The sequence below is a fragment of the Pogonomyrmex barbatus genome, unplaced genomic scaffold (genome assembly GCF_055798465.1).
Source record: "Pogonomyrmex barbatus isolate J1 unplaced genomic scaffold, ASM5579846v1 scaffold3, whole genome shotgun sequence".
NCBI classification, from domain to species: Eukaryota; Metazoa; Arthropoda; class Insecta; order Hymenoptera; family Formicidae; genus Pogonomyrmex; species Pogonomyrmex barbatus.
The window spans coordinates 14,655,317-14,678,588 of NW_028297127.1; the positions used below are offsets into that span (position 1 = coordinate 14,655,317).

Genomic DNA, 23,272 nt, shown 5'->3' on the forward strand with positions numbered 1-23,272 from the left:
CCTTGACAGTTCTTTTCTTAACAATTTCATAATACTTGATTCTCAATATATTCATTCTAAAAGATATTGTTAAATATGGAAACAAATTTCAAAAAATCTGAGTTCTACCAATAAGAATGTAACTTTGATAGCTAAGTTATATTTATCTCTTAATCAAACTTACAATTGCATCCAAATTTATATTTCTTAAGTATGGAACTACATAATTAGTCTTTCTACAATTTTATGTTATATTAATAATAATAAACAAAAGTCATCAATTCTTTAATAAAGTTTTTTTTTTAAAGACGATTTAAAAAAAAAACAATATTTTACATTTAATATTAGTACAATCATTATAATCATACACTTATTATAAGGTCCAATGAATCAAAAGATGCATTCGTTTTATCAATTGAAATAATTGATTTTAACATATTAAATCTAAAAGATATTGTTACAAGATCTATTAAAAAAAAATCGGTTGCTCGATACGTTTTTGTTTTTTCGCTTATTATTAAATTTCGTATAATTTCCAATTTCAAATTCGACAATATTATAGCAATGTACGAAAGAAAGGCCTGTAAAAAGAAGGCGGTGCATCTGACTAGTTTAAGGTACGTGCATATTATGCATACATATATTCTTGCTGCTGCGGTAGTGTGAGAATATTTTAATTGTCACTTGCGCATTACTCACAACCAACTCTATACTCTGTGCGCGGGACACCTTAATTGTCTTTTGACCTGCACACGATTAAGCGCAGGATAATTGTAGCGCATAGGCATCTCCACGCAATTTCTCCTATCCAATCTACTTTTTTTTTCTGTTGAAAACAATGATATTAAAGTACGGCGAACGTTTTTTCGATCCAATTACTTCATTCTAAACTTTGAGAATACAAATGATTGGGTTGCAACATTAAAATTTTGTAGAATAATATTAACAGTCTTTTCATAATGTGACAATCAATTTCGTTTCAGAAAAATTATCCTCGCAAACCGCTCGGTGACGCCTATGCTGCGTTTATTGTGATGTTTTTTTTTTTATCTCATCTTACTTTATTATCCCTGACCCTGTCCTCGTGTGCGGTATACTTGTATTATAGCGCTATTATAAAAGCCCATTACCTTGCTGTGTACAATTTTATTCGCGATCGATATTTATAATGATGAAGTATCAAACTATATGAATAAAGCAATTGTATATTCGTTGCACAATTCAACTTTTGACTGATCGAATAAATATATATATAAAAAAAAAGATAATTTTGATGATACATCCGTAATTGAAGATTTGCGCAATATTTCTATCTTATCTGTAATTATATATTCCAAGCACATGAAGATTCTGAGAATGTTAAAGGATACTGTAAAGATAGATTACGTACATATTCGAAACATACATTATATTATATAAAAAATATACGGAATGTGTCCATTTTTTCTTTTTCTTAGTATTGAAATTGTATTCTATAAAATATAATAATTATATCTGAGAAGTATACATATATCTATCTTGCATATTCCTTAGTTATACTGAATATAGATGTAGCGAATGTAATCATTCCTTAGATAATAAAAAGCTTGAGCACATGAACATTTCCAATATAGTTTTTATACATAATGTATATCTCAAATACATAAAAAATTATGTAATTTACTTTTACGATATTCTTCGAGCATTCCTATATACCTACTCCATAGACTATTAAAATATATAGATAATTTCGATTATTTTTAATGTTTCCCCTTTTTTGAACAATCCTGTCGTGTAAAAATGAATATTTGTGAGCGCATGGTATTTTCGTTGAGTGCCAAGAAATCGTTTAATGGAATATCTGTATGCACTTGTTGCTTTCAACACGATGTTAAGAATCGTTATTTCGAAACGACGTTAATCCTTAATTAATCGCGTGCCGTGTGAATTAAAGAAGATTATAAATTTATAAAATATTTTTTTTTGTCTCTTTTCTTTCTTATCCATAGCGTCAGTTTAATCTTTTATTTAATAATTAGCGTCATTTTAATCTTTTATTTAATAATTAATTTCTATTTTATTAATATAGTCAAAAATGTAGATAGAGTTATAATATCTATGTAACTAATCACGTTGCATCAGCTGAATCAAGCAATTAACTAAGGATTAAACAAAGATATCTCTGCTATTAAGATAAATCTAAGAAATATAGTTCTAAAAAAAGTTTATTTGTCTCTGCAAAGATGGCAAAATATTCTCTCAAGATTAAACGAAAATTTAGCAAAAAATTTGTGCCGCGAAAATAGTCTCTAACTAAAACCATAGACGATCTATAATTTTTCAGAATAGAAATCTATGACGTCTACTGTGCATAGTTTCTTTATGCCGTGTGTTTCGATGTATCTCTGTATGCTGAAGTTTTTTATATAATTTTTTTTTTTTTTAATATATGCATGTATTCTAGTTCTTTAATCTTGTCGTATTACATATAAAATTATGAATAGAATATTAGCTTAAATTTTGATGGAGCATTTAAGGAAGGAAATTTGTAATATATAAAAGATGGGGTAGCTAAAATGTTAAAACATTTTATCTGTGCGTGTGTTAACTCTATTTATATTCTGCAATCTCAGAACAAAACTATATACAATTTTATTATATATTTAAAAAGCTTGTTTTAACAGTAATCGCAATTATTAAATCGAATTACGATTATTAAGAGATGTTGTTTGGAAACACTAAAAAAGTTATTTTTTTTACAAAAACTTCATAATGTTATTTTCTCATATTGTGCATATCTGCTTTTTTCAGGATGTCATAATGATTATAAAATCATTAATCATAGATCATTCAAGATCGTTAATTCATGCAGTGCGTGAATTAAAAGCGCAAATTTCCTAAAATTTCGGACGCCTCAGAGTTAAGAAAGAATTTATTTCTGTTATAGATCATCTGATTCTGAATTATAGATCGTCTGAAATAAACAAAATTTATTTGTTTTTCGACAGCAATAAACTGTCCGTCAATCTGGCTATATATCGTAGACATATAGTTTAACTATGTCTATGATACATATACACATATATATATATATATACACTACATATTTATATATAATCTATTTACTTACTGTAACTCGTGGCATGATATCGCATTGATCACGCACATAATATAAAAAAAAGTAACAGTAGCAGTATTGGTACATATTTTGGTGAACGAGAATGCTGATCTGACATTCTTATCGCTCGTACGTATTGTACCACATGTATATCACACCGGATACACAAATATAATTGAATGTGAAGACACTAACTTGGGCGGAAGAGTAGAAAATGCTTCCTTAAAAGCTCTGCGAATCACGTTTATGTATATTATCTTTTGTACAGACGCTTTGTGCATATAACTTTTCTTGCAACGACAATTTTTTAAGGAAGCGTCTTCAAATGTAATTTGAAACTCTCTTACTTAGGGACAAATATCTGAGATAATTCATTTGATCCCAAGTCAGTGATCTCTCATTTTGCTTAAATCCAGTCTTATTTTTGAAGCAAATATGAAACATTTCCTTTCATGAGGAAAGTCTCTTAAATCTCTTCGTATGTTGACAAAAGAATTTTCTTTCGAAGTTGTTAAAGGTCGCTGTTCAGCTCAGTCAATTCGTGCAATCATCATAATTACATTCAGATGCGTAACATCCCAGTTTTTTATACCATCTCATATCTTTATATATATCGCAATGTTAACACTTATTTTGTTCGTTTACGCAAATGGCAGTAATCATCATCGCGAAAAACAGGAGAAAAAGATGATAGTATTTCTATCTCCTCAACTCACTGAACTGTACTTGACACCTGTGTTATTTGTGTGTACTGCTCATCCAACTGATTTCTTGCTGTCTGCGATGACGATAGCGGCAGTTGCTCCAGTTGCACATAAGGTGTTTCCGCTGAAAGAGAAAGGCCTTCCGAGGAAGACGATGGGATAGTTGTATAGCCGGAGTTCAGCTCCTTCTTTTCTACTGCCGTATTCGTTGTCGACCAAGATGGGGTGGAGAATGTTATATTATCTTTATTATCGTTTTCTTCGATGTTGTCCATCATGTCCACGAGTGGCTTCGTTTTTTCTTGCTGTTCCTGCGTTTCGTGCACGGAACACGCGGGATTGTATGAGGATTCACTCGTTGGACTGTGCGGATCGTGAGGCGTCTTCTGTGATAGAGATTCTTCATCCATTTTCAAACCCGGTAACGTCATCCCTTCGGGAACTATAGATGCGAACATGTACGGACTTGTCGAAGTCAAAGTGTTATCGATTATCTCGGTGATGGTCGGAAAGTATGACACATATTCCTTCTTGCATAAATTCTGGTTATTTTTTGTTTTAAAGGAGCCACACATCAGATTGGCATTCCTAGCTTGTATAGATTTGGATAGACAAGGAGGTGATTTGTCTCTCAAGCCTGCTTGAACGTATGGTATTGCCATTGTCGTGTTATCGGGGTTAATATGCGACGTCAACATTTCTATCTTTTTGTTCAACTCAATAATTGAATTTTTGTCTATATCATCGACAGCTAGCTTCTGCTTCTCCTTCTGTTTTTCTTTCTGCTTCTCCTTCTGTTTCTGTTCCGAAACCAAAGATAATTTTTCATTTACAACTTTGAGTAACGACGCGGTATCGCGGTAATTGTCATCGTTACTATCATTGCCTTGGCTACCATCACTATTACTGCTACTGTTATTGCCACTATTCCCGCTGATAGTGTCGATATTCTTTCTCGTTACGAAGTTTGGAAGCGCTTCTGAGGAGGATGGCATACTGGCATATTCCAGGCTGGATCGCTGCTGAGATGTATTCTCAGACAGACTATTTGTTGATCGTGCCAGCGACACAGTTTCCTCAAGAATTGTTTCTCCGGAATTGCCAACTTTAACATATGAGGTTAACTCCCAGGTGCGAGTTGGTCCACGTGTAACGCTTCTCTGTCGCAGATTAGTCGGCTCCCGAACAGGCTGATTCTTCACTTTATCAAGTGGCGTATGCACCGCATCTACCTCGGTGCCGCTATCGCTGCAGACCTGAGATTCTGCTGTGAGCGACGAAGTAACGGATTCTTGGCCACTCGAACAACCGCTCGAATCGGCAGACGGTGTATGTTGCCGTGTGTGTTGCTCGGGATTTGTTTCAAGTAACTTCTGTACAAATAAAATAAAGTTTCATAGTTCGGTACCATCAACCCATAGTTATAACCCATTTTTATATCTAAGATTGTCTTAAGTATAGATATCATAAACCAATTACAAAATGCCATATTAGTATCTTACAAAATAGACATTAGTTAAAAAAGAATCTTGAAATAAGAACAGGCTATCAGTTTACATTATCATATTGTATTTTTATAGTTTTATTTCATTCGCATAAAATAATTATGAAAATAAAATTATGAAATTAAAAAGAAAGATAAAGGCTTACCATATCTGGAGCGAGTCCAGGCGGTAATTTCACTTCGACATCTCGCATAGCTCGACATTTTATCCACATTCTGTAAAAAAGATCATAAAAACATATTAAACTATAAAATGACTATAATTGGATAAATTTTTCCTTTGTAATTTTTTCTTTGTAGGAAATTAAGAATTACTTAGATTATATGTAATTGTATATAAAAAATTGCTGAAAACTAAAAATTATTTTACCTTTTACAAGTACACACGAGACATATAATGAGCGCTGTGATGCTACAGATGCCAACTATCCATATAATAACCAATGCGACGTACGACAATCCTATTGCATGAAAAAATATATGTAAGCATAATACCGCTTAATAATGTCAAAAGTGTATTTGATATTATCAACAACAGAAAAAATTCTACTTAAGGTTGTAGAAAACATGATTTCCGAAACAATGATTAAAAACAGATGAAGAAAGAATCTGATATGGTCCTGTATATAAATTGACTACGCAATTTATATCTAAAAACAACTAAATTGATTATTTTTTTAATAAAAAATTCAATATTAAATTTTCAGTCCTTTTTCTTTAAATAATTGTTGTTTTTATTTATACTTACAAGTGCTAATATGTGATGTATATGTTATAAGTAGTGAGTGTAACAAATATGCTTAATTTCAAGCATGTTTATATAAAATAATATACCATAATCTAGTTCTGAGTCCATGTGCTTTTTTTAGATGTTAATTGTTAATATAATAAAATACAATAATACACAAACCGTTATTGTAACAATTTCCCTCCCCAGATTCGGACCAGGGTCCTTTCAAAATCTCGCCATTACGATTGATGTTAATGGCTCTAATTCGGAATTTGTGTTTTTGCTCTCGGTGTTCGACATTTTTGCAATCGGGAATGGGCAAATGCACTTCTATAATATAAACATCAACATTATAGTCACCATTCCTATTCATTTCTCTATAATTTCTCATCTTTTTATCTTTTCTTTTTGCAACTAATCTATCATTATATATATCATTTGATCTTTCAAATAAAGACATACAAATAGAATAGGAAAACATAGAAGAAATAGAGAAACGAAAAAATACAGAAAAGTTGAATTATATTCGAAAGAAATGCTTGTCTTAGTTTAGTTTAATATAACTACAAATTCTTTTAAATCTTTCTATTAATTAATCTCACCTCTTTTAGTGACATTTTGAATCATATTGTCTCCATATTCTACCTCGTAATACATGGATTGTATCGGACCAGCGGGTTCTTGCGGTGGTTCCCATTGGACCATCACTTGACTGGAATTTATGAAGCGCACTTGGGGAATATTAATTTTGCCAGGTACACCGATATTTGTATAGTGACGTATTATCTCTGATTTTTCGCTGCATTTTACGGTACAAGCGGAAACTTTAATAGTATATTCCGTGTATGGCTTTAAACCAATGAGTTTAATATGATTCCCTTCTTCCACTTCCTTGATATTACCATTGTACTCGACTTGATAATATCTGAGTACACCATTCATCGCCGATGGCTTTTTCCATGTGATAAACATCGTCGTGTTCGTCACTTCGGTAAGTCTTACGTATAATGGTGGACTACTGGGTGCCGCTTCAAGAGTGGTATTATATAGAGGATCACTACGTAGACCTTCACCGCTCTTCGTCATCACTGCGACATTTAACATATACGTAGTATAGGGTTTCAAATTGTCGACAATACCATGTATCGTTCGCGCATCCGCGGAGATCGTCTTATTATACATAGGACCATTACAGTTGACATTTAATGGCGACATTATAGGACAATAATAAACTTTGAATCCCTCGATGATCCCGATGCGATCCGAGCAATCGAGCTTCCAACCGACTTCGATGAAAGTCGATCCGATGCGATTAATCCAGACGGATTTCATTTTACCTAGCACCTTGTTATGAATTACCGTGCATGATGACCATATCATGCCACTGCTACCTTTCTCGGTATTTACAGAAATTGCAAATTGATATACTTTAGATGGATCTGGCACAGTTACATTGTAGATCATGATATTTCTAGGTACGTGCACCCAGTCCAAATAACCCTATAGATATATCATTTTATACATGTATTTAAAAAAAAATTTATTAAATAATGAACACAAATATTGATACATACAGTACACTGATAAGGACGATCACGTTCATTGTCACACCAAAAGATAGTATAATTCGTGATTTTATTATCCATCAGTGGCGGCTTCCAGGATAATTCATATAATCCTTTCTCAAAGGCAATTTTTGTGAACGCTAATGGTTCATGTGGTACTACAAAAAAGATATAATTAGATATGCTTAAACCTTTTTGTCTTTTTTTATATATATTGTTTTAATAAGACTTACTTTCATGCTGATTTGGTATATATATTATTGCACGACTCCTATTAGCGCCAATCTCATTCGTTGAGATAATTTCAAACAGATAATTATTAAGACTAAGTCCCTTAAATTTAGCATATGTTCTCGTCGTTTCGCTCGGTGTGAGCGTAACTTTATGGCCATTTTCCCGTATATCAATAATTTGATACTTAAAATTATTACCATTCTCTTGGCTTTGCGGAATCGCTTGCCAGTATAGATATATATCTCTGGTTCCATTATTCTCAGTAATTTCAAAACTACCAACGTCAGTTCGTGGTGCAGCACCAGGAACTAAAGTTAAATAAGTTATATATATATATATATATATATATATATATATATATATATATATATTATATGTAGAACGAGTACACATGATTGTATTAACAATTATATTAAAAAACTAATAAAAACATATTAATAGATTCTTTTTCTAATTCACAAGTTCACTTACGTTTCGGCAATGTCCTAAATGTCACGTCACTAAAGTTACTCCACCGATTTGGATTTGTCGCTGTTGCACTTTTTAAATAAATACGAACATCATATACTGTATTTGCATACTCCAATCCAGTAAGATTATAAATCCATTGGTCTCTATTTCTAGGATGTGTAATATTGATAACCTATAGACAAGGAAACAATAAGTTCGATCAAAATCATTATTTCCTTCGTGTTATAAGATTAATGTCTCTTTTAATAAATTACATAATTAATACAAAAATAGCACTTATGCCATAACAGTCAATATAATCCTACCTTCCAACTTTTTTCATGATCCCATTGATTTTGATACATAATTTTATGATGCAAGCCAACTGGAAATGTCGCCATCGGAAAAGGAACTTCCCAGTACAAACATGCGCTTTCTGATGTTTTGTTTATTAAGGTGAGATTGTAAGGTTTGTTTGGAATAACTGAAAACAGGAATACAATTATTCTCGACCATCAAGCGTGATGTATATCAAAAAATAATTTCCTGATATTTCCTATTATTTATTATATTTATTTATACATGAATATTTATATAAATATCTATATAAAAAAATATAAAATAGCCTGCAAGATTTACGTACCATTAGGATAATGCTGAACACGATACGTATAATTTTCATTCCCGAAAGCATTAGATACATTCAATACGAAAGTATAGGAGGCATATGGTTGCCTGTATATTGGATCGGTATGTATACTCCAAATGCACGAATTCGGCTTCATAGTCACAAGTGGGCAATAAAAAAGCGCCCTTATTCTTCCAGGTAAATAAAACATTAATTCGTATTTCGTATAGACATAATTAGGTTGTGGCTCCCAAGTACAATGAAAACTTTCCCAATTGTAGGCGATACATTCGAAGTTTTTCGGTTTGGATGGTGGATCTGTTATAAAACGTGAATACAATAAAATTAATCATTTTATATAAAAAATAAACATTGTTGAAAAAACGTGTTATATTCTTTTTTTCACATATGTAAATAATTTTTCAAAACAGTTTTAAATTCGCCAGATATATCGATAACAAATATTTGAAATTGTGTTTATAAACATTACATGTCATGTCGTATTATAATCTGTTTGGTATCAATCGTAGCTTATTTTTGCCAACATAAATTCTCAATTTCTATCATTTCTAAGATTGCAGATACTTTAACATGTTAAGATTAATCTATTAAATAAATATGATATCTATATTTACATTTATGAATCATATATAAAGATATATATATATGTATATATATATATATATATATATATATATATATATGTGTGTGTGTGTGTGTATGTATCATATTTCAAATATTGCTTCTTCCAATAAGTAAATTTCTATGGAATAAGAAATAATTCGAATAACTTTTAATATTGTGCAGTGTCTGTTTTCTAGTTATCTTTATCGTCGATGATAGTAAAATGATTTCTAAGACATGTGCACGTCTATCATTTACTTATAACGCTGAAATGAAAAGAGAATCAATGCACTGTGTTCTTCGCAAACATCATCGGGTCGCGCTGATAAGGATAAATGTATATTTTTACTGAATGTGTAGGAAATTCATATTTCAGATATATATAACGATTGTGAATAATTAACAGTATGCTTTCTCCATACTCCAAAATTTTTTAGATAATTGAAAAAGTTTCTTTTTGATAAAAATAGGGTAACATATACAAAATATCTCAGAATTCATGCAATAAAAAAATTATAAAAAAGTAAATAAAAAGTATAAAATAAAATTTCTTTTCATAGGAAAAACGTAGAAATTTTCATTCCATTTATTTTGTCTTATTTTTTCACGAGAAATCAATGTTTTTTTATTCAAAAATCTATTGTATATGTAAAAAAAAAATATATAAAAATTAATTCAAATGGATATGGTTACTTACATCCAACTACAACCTTATTAAGACAAACTGCCACGTCACTGCCATTGTCGTCTAATATTAACTTGCAATTATACATGTCATCAGAGGCGGGTGGTTTTTCGATGTATAATTCTAACGTTGTTTCATTGATAATAGTCACGAAAGATGATCCCAATTCTTCATCATTACGATAGAATACGAGATTCTGCGAACTTTTACCAGGATAGAAAGTATCTACGATCGTCTGATTCAATATACAATACATTTTCAATGGATCACCATATTTGACAATGATATCACCTTGCGGCCAGGTCCCTATAAAAAATATAGTAAAATTCATCATACTAGTATTCGAAACAAAGTATTTATATTTTTATTATAAAAAGATAATCGATGAAAACAAATTTTTTGAGTAAATAATGTAAAAAATGTAAATCAAAATTTATGTTCTAAATATTACTTCATAACATTATGAAAATGATTTCATAAGAATATACTTCAATAGAGTTGGCAATTTCGATGTGAACTGTACCGCTCGCGTATTAAATATAGATATATGCATTTAGCTCGACACTAGAATTCCAAAAGGAGAAATAAGACATATGTTTTATTTATAATCCTAGCGTACCAGCAGTACGCACACGAGAGATACAGAATATAATAGCTTTTATCTCTGTTTTGTAATGTATGCTCGAATATCCTATCGAAAATCGCTTATGATTACTAGCAATATCCAATTCATAAGTCAAACGCATCACATATTCATTCAATTGCATCTATATTGCATCTATATTGAAAAGGTAATTTTTCTGAAACTTACATCCTGGTGTGTTTAATCCAACAGAACAACGATTTGCTGAACACGGTGTCATAGAAAATAGATAGATTAAGAGAAGAAAACAGGTTCGCCATCTTCTCACTGTACAGTTCGTTATCAAATTAGCAAACGTTAATCCTAACATTTGATTGATACCGAATTTCGTCGAAAATGCATTCGATAGACGAGAATGTCTCATGGCGTCATTCGTTCGCGTAGAATCGTGATGATTTCGGTGGTGCATTACACTTATATCACGTCCATGATCACAAGAAGAAATGGAGCAAATCGATTCTTCTTGCGAGCATAAATTGGTTGAAGGGACATCGTAAGCTAGCAAAGTGTCCTGGAACAAGCTATGAGCCACATTGTTCGGCTCGTTGTCTAGTGTTGCGATAATATCCCTTTCGAATAGGACGGCATCAACGGTTTTGGATGCAGCATGACCGTCGTAACATATTGCAAAATCGCCATACACGGGGGATGATTCCAGAGTGCTAGATGCATCCAACGTAAATCGGCATTCCTGTCTCAAGGCATCATTTGGTTCATGCGATACATACAAATCCATTTCTTCGGGCGTTCTTATCGATCGTGTATCGACTGAAGACATTTTGTATTTCCGTCACTGAAAAAATAAATAAATTCAATAAAAATAAATATTAAAATCACATACAGAAACACTAGCAATGTTAACACAAAATGCTTATTTATTGTTAACAATCCATCCAAAAATCAATAAAAAAAAATGCATATCAAATAAAACAAAGGAAAGAAAAGAAAATTTTGTAAAAAAGAATTTTTAATTATACAATTCTTTTTCGTCAGATAATTAATTTTAAAAGGATTTGGAGTAACAATGTTGAAGTAATATTGCGGTCGTTACTCCGATAAAAGTGAACAGGAGTAGAGAAAGATCGTCGTTACGTCCGTATCATGTTCGAGTCGAGGAGCAACTGACTGTCAGTGATCTAGGAAACACATGAGGAATGTAGAGGGACAAGAGAAGCCAGAGGAAAATACACGAGCGAGTTTGCGACACGTGGATGTGCTTCCAATAAATCGTTATTATATTTCGTCACGTATCATGGTAAGATAAATACAGTCTCGCAATGATTAATATTTACACGTGAGAAATTTTACCGAGATATATAAATATTTGATATTGTTTTGATGCACAAGTGATTTCTGCATTCGGGCAAGAGATATTAAAAGATATTTAGCGTCACTGCAAATTAAAGAAGGTATTTAACAATATCGAGATTGATAAGCCAAGATTTCTTGCAAGAAAAAAATATTCAATATCACAACGTACGTTAATAATCACGTTAATAATCAAGCATAATTTTCTTCCTTTCTTGTCTCATTTTTTATTTCAAATCCGCAATCTTTGTTTATTTCTTTGTCTTTCAGTTTTACAAAAAAAATATGTTATAAACATGAAAGACAAAAGATATAGCTATCGGTATCTACGATAAAGCGTTTGCTGTGTTATTGTATTTATTTATTTAAGACCTTTGTCTATTGTTTATCAACTATTAATCGATATTCATCGACGCAATTCGTTAAAAATAATAATTTTGAGAAAATATATATAAATATTAAAATTAAAAAAAAAATCTATATATATTTGTAAAATGCTAAGAATATAAATAACAAAATTTAATTATTTAATTAGGAAACACGGTCAAAGATTATCTATTTTGACTTTAACTTAGACTTATTAATTTCTTTTCTTAGATACTTTGAAATATTCAAAAATTATTTTATAGTTCAAAACAGAATAAACTGATTTTATCAAAAAAAATTAAAAAAATGTAATATTTTATTTAGTTTTCCATTTTAAAACTTACTTATCGTTTATCATCACCCACTTATATGTATTAATCATAAATATTTAATAAATAAAATAAATAATTAAAAAAACGATTATTTATAGATGTAATATTTTTCAAACAACTTAAAAAATAAATTTAAGTCTGATTTATCAAAAATATTAGAAATATATATAAATATAAATAAATTGGGAAACTGTAGTAATAAATATAATAAATAATTATTCATAATGCTTTGATAAGAAAAAAAATTTCAAATTCGTTAAAAAAACTGTCAATAAAAAATAATGTACGAAAATAAAAGATTCATAATTTTGTAAAAAAATATCCGAAATCATCAATCATGAAATAAATTATTCATAATGCGTTATTGCATAACACATCACGATAGCAAACATTTCCACAAACATGCAAATGACTCTTTATGAACACGTTATTATCGATGGGAATATAACAGGAAAATTCTTCGTTATTTCTCTCTAGCGCATCAAATCTTTTTTTCTTACAATATTTGAATATATAATAACTTCGCGAAGAAAAAAGATTTCTCTCTCTCTCTCTCTCTCTCTCTCTCTCTCTCTCTCTTTCTCTCGATCAGTCCATACAATATTAAATATAATTTCTACAAACATTATATAGCAAAAAATATTATGCCATATTGTGCAATATCGTCGACAGCTGTTTAATTTTCATTTTATTTGTAATTTAACAGAATAATCCTAACTTTAATTCTGCTGGGAAAATTGAGTACGTCGCGAGAACAATTCTGAGAAAACGAATTTTTCGATTATACATATGTTCGAAAACTTCGGAATTCATTTCAACGATTAATTTTAATCCTTCTCATAAAATTTATATTTCATGTTAATCTCTTAATGGAAAAATCGTTGCGAGCATAAAATATGTAATTTATATTAATTTTTCTAATAAAGAAATTTTATCAAAAATATTTATATTCCAGAGCAATTCTTAAATAAAAAAATTTTGTTTCTAGATAAAGGCACGATGCGAAAATTTATTTTTTATTTATTTCATGTTCTGCACTTTGAGCTCGTCTGCATTTCAATCGCAATCCGATCTCTGTCTGATAATAAGGTGTACCTTAATAAAATTTATATAAAGTATCTCATGAATTAAAAATCCAATTCTCCGAAGTTGATAACAATAAGAAGAATCTTTTGTCGAGTTTTGTATTTTTCGTCCGCCAAGAGATTCGCGTTTCTCACCGCGCGCACGAAGTTCGCACGATAATTTTTCTGCGACTGGCGAGGCACAATCCTGTAGAAAGGAAGAGAAAGAAACGATCGATATCCCATCGTCGGGAAAACAACATCGGGTTGTATTTGCAAAGTTGAGAAGCTTGGGCGAAATCGAGAAACGGTATCGTGTGCGTGTTTTATCTCGCCGATAAATCGATCGCCACTTTACTCGACACTCGTTCTAGTCTCGCGATCGGTCTTATCCTCTGCTCGCAAGCCGCTTTGGAGCTGCTGAAACGGCAGCAGAGAGCGCGAGATAATAAAGAAAACTGATAAAGAGAACGGTGTCTTCGTTTTCTTTTAATTGTGCCGCACTGCGATTACAAATTGTCCGCTACTCGTGTTCGCGCATTGTTCGCACTCGGATCGATTGATCGATCGATCGGTCGTAACACCGAAAGAAGAGACCGAAAGAAATTCGCGAATTATTCGATTAATGCGATTTCGAATTAAATATGGATATTCACCAGGAACATGCGTTGCGTCTGCCACATACCGCAATTGATAAAAAAAAAAAAATTATATAAAGGGGTCCGATAGATTTCTAAACGACACACTTTGAAAAATTGCAGCGTTAAACGGAGAATTTTATCAATTTATTTTCGGATGTAAAAATCTTGGCTTACGCTAATCGTTTCTAAGATATCGCGATGCAAATTCAAAACTTCGGTATTCCTTACGGTCCCGATAACGTTCCTATAGACGATCTGTGTCGTATGCACGTAACGCGTAGTAGCGAAAGCGTTGATAACACGATTCTAAAGAAGGCTCTGTGTGTACTCGTGCAATTAATTTTTATTATCGTCAAACTTATTGACACTTTCATGACCGATGACGTCGTATTACGTTACTGTTTTCAAAGCTGGCGGCGGCACGGCTAACGTAATATCGCGTCTTTCGTGAATTAAGGCTGATGATAAGACGTATAATTTTATTATCAGGGCCGGTCGTTGTGCATCGACGCGCGAGAGATGCGTCGCGCTGAAAGATGGATTACGACATGGGACAAATTTCCACCGGAAGCCGGACTTCTTGGAAACGCGCGAGATACGTCGTTCTCGTGCATACATCTCGCAAATAGCGCAAATCGGATTAAGGAGGCGCCGAGAGTCGCTCCGGCGATTTCGCGCGGACGCTTTCCGCGGAATGCGCGGCCGCTTCGCTGCCGTGTATATTTATATCTCCCCGCGAGCGCTCGGGGAATGACAGTTTCTCTAAAAAAAGGAAAAGAACGAATGACGCCTGAGGGGCGAGGGGGCGTCCGCGGAAATCCGTTTCTCGCGGCTGGTCCACGAGGACGGCGGCGACGACGGAGATGTTTCGCGACCGACGGGAACGATACCCTCGCGATTATATCGTTATCGACGTTGTTTGTCCGCGTTTCTTTTTTCATTGATTACCGATCGTGAGATTACACGTGATATCGCTTGCGACGCTCGCGACAGATCGATCTCTTACAGATATTTATTTTTTGGCCTCGTGTGACGTAATATCGGGTGCTATTATAAGGCAATACAGTAACATTCGAAAACATGACACAGAAGAAAATTAATTTTAAATCGAGACAAATATTTTATATAAGCTAGAATATAATCTTCTTAAAAATTTTAGTCTTGATTTAATTGAATTTGTATTGATGCCAGTATTATTTTTATTCAACTCAAAACTAAAAATTTTCTATATAAAATTTATAATATTTTTGCTTATATATCTATATTTACATCAATGCAAATTCAATCAAATTAAGACTAAAATTTTTCTAAAAAAATTATTAAAAATTATTCTTCTTTTTATATACTTTTATATACCCTTATATATGAGAATATATACAGTCTTGATTTAAGAGCTAATTTTTTTCTGTGTACGATATTTCAACGATCTATTGCGAATATCGTGCCACTGAGCATTTACGATTAAAAAATTAATCACTAACGTGTTAAATCACGATTTGAAGATGCAACGGTGAAGCTACATCGCGAAGTTCAGTCTCTCACTTTTCCTGAAGCGGGATATTAATTGTTAAAATTGGTGAATTGCCAGCAATTGCGAAAAACGCCGAATGATCATTTTCAGCAGTATCACTTCCCTGAATGTCGGCCGATTCGTTAGAAATCATCAACGACTCGTTCAACGCGATACTTGTTCTCAAACGATTTCAGGGGATCCTAAGAAGAATCGCTACTGCAAGCAAACAGGTCTCAATAATATCTTCTTTTTTCCGATACGTCAATACCGGGTAATGATTCTCCGACGAATGCGGCGAGATAGGAAACTGGAGAATACGACTCGAATGATCTCCGATAGCCACGAAATTGGGCTGCAAATTTTATCACGGCGTAATGATGTTATATAACATCGTTTCATATAATATAATACAATTGTGCCTAAGCAACACCCTCGTACAATGAACTCCGAAACGAGCACGTTACTTGGTATAAATCACAGGCACCGCATCCGTACATTTCTGGAAATTGCAAACGAAAATATCGCAGCATCACAGATGCGTTGTATTCTAAAATATCTTGTATCTTTGAAAAAAATAAGAATAAAGTGTTAATTTTTATAAGAAACTTTGTTTTCTAGTTTACATTTAATTATATTATTATAAGAATTAAATGCAATTATAAGAAAATAATAAAAAAACTTTCCAAGGATGCTTCACGGATAAATTTATTGACACAACCGGTGTGTGTGTGTGTGTGTGTGTGTGTGTGTGTGTGTGTGTGTGTGTGTGTGTGTGTGTGTGTGTGTGTGTGTGTGTGTGTGTGTGTGTGTGTGTGTGTGTGTGTGTGTGTGTGTGTGTGTGTGTATGAATTATGTGTATTTTTATTAGTAATATTTTTTAGTAAACAAAAAGAGACAATAGAAAATTCTAGTGTTCAGTTTGATTGTTATTTAAATTAGTTTTTAACTACAAAATATTGTTGTAAAATAACTATAAAATAATATAACATAAAAATAAGACGCCATTAAAGAAATGAAAAATGGCATAAAATTTACATAAATAGAATAAATCTCGTACAGATATTGGTGTAATAATTTAAAAAAATCATTATATCATATAAAATATTATTGAAAAATATCGAGATAAAAATCTTTAGAAAATAATGGGTAAAATAATCGCTCGAGGAAATTCGTATTAGCTTTAGTAACTTTAGTTTAAAAAGTAAAGTTGAAAATATAATGAGAAAAATCCTAGAAATGCTTTACGGAATACCGTACAGATAAATGAGAGATATAATAACTAAAACATTGTTCGAAAACAATACGCAAGATGCTTCATACTGGATATAAATGCAGAAACAAAGAAAATTCTTTATGGGATTTTCATTTCTGTTGTGCGAGATTCATTTATGTTAATTAATATGTAAAGTGAAAAACAAAAACTCTTATAAAAATAAACAATTTGCTAGTATTTTCCACAAAGATACGGTTTATAGTAACTATGCCTTTTATGTCCGCCTATATACGAAATTCCGCATACAATATCATATGCACGGAGAAAATTAAATTGAAATAAATTATATGGATTATAATTATATGGATTATATAAGTATACATAATAAATAAATAAAATCTTAAATTTTGTTTTTGTAATTGTATAAATTCTCACTACAAATTCCGTTTATTTGGAAAATGCCATTGGTTTTCAATGTTTGACGTGTCTTCATAAGAGGGAAACAAAATGCGACTGAATTTGAAAAGAATTTCTACAAAACTTACTATAATTTCCATGGATATCCAAGGTTATGATTTTTTATCACAATGGGCTGTGACGAATTTTTGACAATTGATGAGAATGTAGAAGCATAAAACAACATAAAAAATGTTTCATATTTAGAAATCGTAGCATGAAAAGCTCCAAAAACATGCTATATGAAAGGAAAAATAAACGGTTCTTTCCTGGATTTTTTTTTTTTAATTTGGATAATAAAAGCTCTTTACTTTTATGAGAAAGAGAAAGAAAGAAAGAAAGCAAGAAAAGAAATGGAGTTTTGTTTCAATGTTAATGTAAGAGTAATCTAAAAGTGATTTTTAAACATAAAAAACAACGATTTATCTACTCAGACTCTTTTCGACAAAATGTCATGCTTTTACTGTAAATCCTCATACATTTTTAAAATTAATTATTTTTTTCTAAACATATGGTAGCGATAAGTCATCAGATTATATGCATATAACAACGTTATTAGAAATTTCATTTTCTCGACTTATAATATTGACATGTACAAAGAAATTTCTGAGTAAGACCATTCTTAAATTAGCTAAAAATGCTCTCTCATTAATGAAGATAATCAAGGAAAGTGTGAGGGATAATGTAAAATCCTGAAAAAAATAAATCATTATAATTGATTATAATGAGTATTCTTATTACTTAAGATTATTGGAGTCTTCTTTTTCTTTCCCTCAATTTTCGTTCTGACAAAAGTGACAATGATTTATAATAATATTATAATTGTTGTTATAAATGATTGTCAGAATAAAAATCGAGGAAAAGAAAAAAAGACTCCAATAATCTTAAATAATAAGAACATTCTGGTTGAAAATTCTAAACAAATCCAGAACAAATACAGAGATGAGATATGTATTTATATATGATTTCTTTTTTAACGCAGCATGTACTGTATAATAGAAATTCTACGATTACATATATTTCATATATATATATATATAATTATATAATAATAATAAATTATATTAACAATAAATTATAATAATAATTATGCATTATATAATAGAAATTTTTATTTAATTTTATGTCCTGGATTTATATGCGCTACTTTCAATTTTCACTGTTTTAGGATTTAAAAAAAATCACACCCCCCTTCACACACACACGCACGCACGCACGCACGCACGCACGCACGCACGCACGCACGCATGCACACAAAATGGTTTAATCATAAAAGTGAAAATTTAAAACTAGCATATATAAATCCAGGACATAAAATTAAATAATTAAAATTAAATAAAAATTCCTATTATATAATACACGATTGTTATTATAATTTATCCTTTACATTTTATAATATTATGTAAATATGCTGACGCACATTTATCAAAGACAGAATTGTGACGTCTTTCTTTTTTTTTAAAAGAGAGATTTGTACGTTTTACAGTTGCACGCTGTTATATTTCCCACTAAAACGGGACAAAGTGTACTTTGCATTTAGAGCGAAAGAGAGAAAGGAGAAAAATCCCGCAAAAACAAGCGCACCTGAAACGTATGAATTCCGCAAATCATTGCTGTTTCTCAATTTATATTAGGAATAAATTCGTGGTGGTTAAACCGCGTGAAATGAGAGGAAAAGCCTGCCTGCCTGCCTGCCTGCCTGCTTTTGCCTGCCCTTCCTGCCGATTGTGTATGTTGCCTGCCGTCGGTTTAGGTTTGCGAACCTGAGACAAACAGGCAGTATGCCATCCCGCTTCTGCCTTCGGGCACGGTGGGGCTTTTTACGAGCGACAAACACGCGGCTCGAAAAGCACCTCGGATTTCGATTTACAAGCGAGCGAGCGAGTAAGCGAGAAGAACGAGAGAAAGAAAGAGAAAGACAGGACGAGAGTATTCCGTTCGTATAGACGGACGGACGGACGGACGGACGAATGAACGCACGTACACGAATGCACATCCCGTAAAAAGACATGTAAACGTAAACCAGTGGGTCGGTGAAGAGAGGAAAGGAAAGAGATTCGGTTGTGTCGTCTGCGATCATAATACAAAAATGCATTAGGGAAAAAAAAAAAAAAAAATATCCGTAGATGGAAAAACCTTCGTTTTTACTTGCGTAAAAAGAGTATCATTATCGGGTTCGACATCCCGGCGCGTTTTTCGCCTGGGTCTGATCAGCACACCATCGACGATTTCATTGCGCATCGGCGACGGAAAAGAAACAAGGGTGCGAATGCCTGAACGCGCGATGTGTACAAATTTATTATGGTAGCGCGGCGCGATTCCTCACACATCACACATACACACAGGCATACACACACGCGCACGCGCGCGACGGAACGAAACAATGCGTACGTACAACGCGTTAATGGTTAGGCGAAAAAGGCGAGCACACGCGTATTAATCTTAACCGCGAGAAACGGCAAGGCGACGATGATTAAAATGAAAAAAACGTAAAAGGCGAAAAATTCATGACGATCGAAACGACGCACGCGGGGAGTAAACAAGACAAGGAATGTCCGTTCTCGTCTTGTTGATTTCCTCAGCGCAATCTGTATCGTCGCGCGAATTGCGGAAAAACCGCGAGGAATCGCGGAGCAAAACGGAGAAAAACGCACACAGGCGGGAGAATCGCATACTCACCCTGAACACAGCTCCGTCCATGAATTTCCTGCCGAGATCCCTCATCGCAGCGGAGCCAATGTAGCCACACCGTACGCGGTTCGCGCACGCGAACCCGTCTCAGGTATCGGGAATATCCTAGGCGACCGCGCGAAGGGGGAGCGAGATAGAACGATCGTGGGAAGAAGGAGCGAGGATCGAGAGAGAAGGAAGACGGGAAAGAGGAGAAAGATGTGCGAGTACACGCAACGAGACGAGCCCGGAGCGACGGTCGACGACGATCGCTGCTGCCGTTCCCACTTCACGGTAATCCCCGCACGCATGCACACACGCGCACGCACACGCACATGTATATGTATACACACATACACACACACACACACACACACTTGGCGGGTCGACCCGGAGGGTCGAGGAACGCGCACACTGACACGCACGACGATGAGGACGGCGACGTTGGCGACGATTTCACGCGCTACTCAGCTCCAGTCCAGTCCAAATCAACTCAACTCAATTCAACTCAAATCAGCTCAGCTCAGCTCAGTTCGACTCGGTTTAACTCGGCTCGGCTCGGTTTGGCATAGCGAGATGCGGAACGTGCACGATCTAGCCCGTGTCACGTATGATGACGTCCGGCACGACGGAGAATTCTGTTTACATTCACGAGCGGTCACGGGAGGGGGAGGGGGACGTCCCCGTCCGCGGAACTCCGCGGCTCTCCTTTAATGTGGTACACAGTATTCGCGGGTAAAAGACACACGAGGGTGTATGCGTGTGTTCGCGCGTGTACGCGTGTACGCACGATTGCACTTAAGGTACGTATATACGCGATCAATCGCGCCAGTGCCGTCAATCTGACGGCGTCCGCAACGGCGACCACACAATGCGAAGATGGCGTCGTGCACGAGACGGAGGTTCGCGCTCTCCTCCTCTTCCTCCACCCCCTCCTTCTCCTTCACCACCGTCGCCACCACCCCTCCGCACCGCGCGCCGGGGCGGCGCGTCGGGATCACTTCGTGCGCCGATCCTTCGCTCGCGCGCCTCCGGGATTCTCACGCGGGTTTCTTCCGCTCGGCTCGTACCCGTCCGCGCGGATTCTCGTACGCACGACGTACGCGTCTCCTAGTTTCCAGCTTCCGGCCACGCGCGAATCCAGGCCGCCGTGACGCACGTTCTCGTTTCCCGTGCGCTCGAGTTTGGCGATTGCGTTCCGCGGTGCTCGTAGCCTGTACAGTCACTGCGGGCGCTGACTAGCGCGCCGATCAAAGACTGACGTCACACAGCGAGACGTCAAACGCGATGCATTCTCGGAACGCGGACTCCGGACTGGAGGGCGCTGTTGCACAGCGGTTTAAAAAACAACCGGGAGAACGCGCGATCCCACGATCCTGATTTTTTTTTTATAAATTTTCGGAGATAAACTCGCCTGATCTATGTCGGCTTTATGCGCTGGTTACCTTTTTCTTCAAAAGTGACAGGCATGCTATATGTGAATGATACGCGTATAATTCATTCAGTTCGATTCACTCAGGTCTGATTCATTTTTATTTTTAATGCCTATTCTTCTAACGTTCTATTAATTTTCTAATTTTGGTTTCTAATTTTGGTTTAATTTACTTTAATTTTTTTCTAATTCTTAGAAAAACTCAAAAAAGGCTCAAAAGAAAATTAAATTGAAATTAAAATTACTATCTATAAACTAAAATAAACAAAAGCAACTTTGACCAAAGTTCATTTAAACGGTAATTAATTTGTCAAATGATATCTATATTACTTTATTAGCGTAAATAAAATTATCACTTTTTTATTGTTTAACAATTTGGAAACAAGATTAGATTAAAAATTAATTACTTTAATTCTAGATAAATCAATTGTAGATCATGTTTTAATTATAGGTGAAATGATTTTAAGGCGATTTTAAATAAATTTCGACTTAATTTAATTGGGTAATTAATATAAAATTGTCTTGAAAGAGAAAATTTTTTTACTACAAATTCCTTGATTTCTGAATTCCTTAATTTAACATTTCTTTGTACATTTCTTTCTATTTTAACATTTCCATATGTATTAAATGACAACAAGTTAATAAATTTTATCCGCGTTAACAAAATAGATACAAATTTAATTATAAGCTTACAAGTTATACAAGTAAAAATACATAAATACAAGTAAAATTGCCATATATACAAAAAGTTAAGTCTGAAGATATAAGAAAAAATTATTTATATACAATCATATATATATATATATATATATATATATATATTTATATTATTAATATATATTTATATGTTTTTATATATATATATATATATATATATATATACACACACACACACACACATACATAAAACATTTTTTATTGAAACAAGTTAATTATCGATTGAATTAATTAAAATTTATTTGAGATCGTCTTTAACAAGAGAGTATTTTTTTCCGTATCTACTTATTAATTTTTCTCGTGAAATTTCATCAAACGATTCAATTCGATGCCGCGATTCAATATCAGCGATTGTTCATAACCACGTGGCAATCACGTGATTATGATAATTGCAACGTCAAATCGCACAGCAGATTTCGCGTTTCTGCGGAATTGGCAGCAGTCGCTGACGACGGATTTCGAGAAAAATGAGCCACTGATTGACAGACAGATCATCTATCGACGTGTTAGCGAGCCCGTAATTGGCTTCTCACGAGCGCAATCGCGATTAATTGGAAACGCAAATTTCAGGAAATCACCGATCTTGAATGAATGTGTCAATAAGGATCGATAACCTTATCCGGCCTGTACACGTCTTCGGAAAATACGCTGCCTTGGAATGCGGAAGCATTTTACGGGGCTATAGGCTAACCAGTTCGACCGACAAGCGTAAGCGGA

General features: G+C 33.7%; 1 protein-coding gene across 3 annotated transcripts; it reads right to left on the reverse strand.

Moving 5' to 3' along the window:
- Window positions 1–475: 475 nt before the first annotated feature.
- On the reverse strand, window positions 476–21,663 carry dome (cytokine receptor domeless). 3 transcript variants are annotated; one of them, XR_016139872.1, is made up of 14 exons: window positions 20,416–21,663; window positions 11,012–11,636; window positions 10,213–10,506; window positions 8,907–9,209; window positions 8,590–8,747; window positions 8,285–8,456; window positions 7,813–8,121; window positions 7,589–7,737; window positions 6,617–7,514; window positions 6,195–6,344; window positions 5,655–5,745; window positions 5,431–5,500; window positions 3,089–5,153; window positions 476–2,932 (listed from the first exon to the last, which is right to left on the reverse strand). XR_016139872.1 is itself a non-coding variant. In XM_089079682.1 (13 exons), the coding sequence occupies exons 2-13, from the start codon at window positions 11,619–11,621 to the stop codon at window positions 3,789–3,791; spliced, it is 4,569 nt and encodes a 1,522-aa protein (XP_088935808.1). In that variant the 5' UTR covers window positions 11,622–11,636; window positions 20,416–21,663; the 3' UTR covers window positions 476–3,788. The 3 variants fall into 3 exon arrangements, 2 of the variants coding, with proteins under 2 accessions (XP_088935808.1, XP_088935809.1); XM_089079682.1 differs by having other exon boundaries at window positions 476–5,153; XM_089079683.1 differs by lacking the exon at window positions 20,416–21,663 and adding an exon at window positions 11,895–12,380 and having other exon boundaries at window positions 476–5,153.
- Window positions 21,664–23,272: the final 1,609 nt, after the last annotated feature.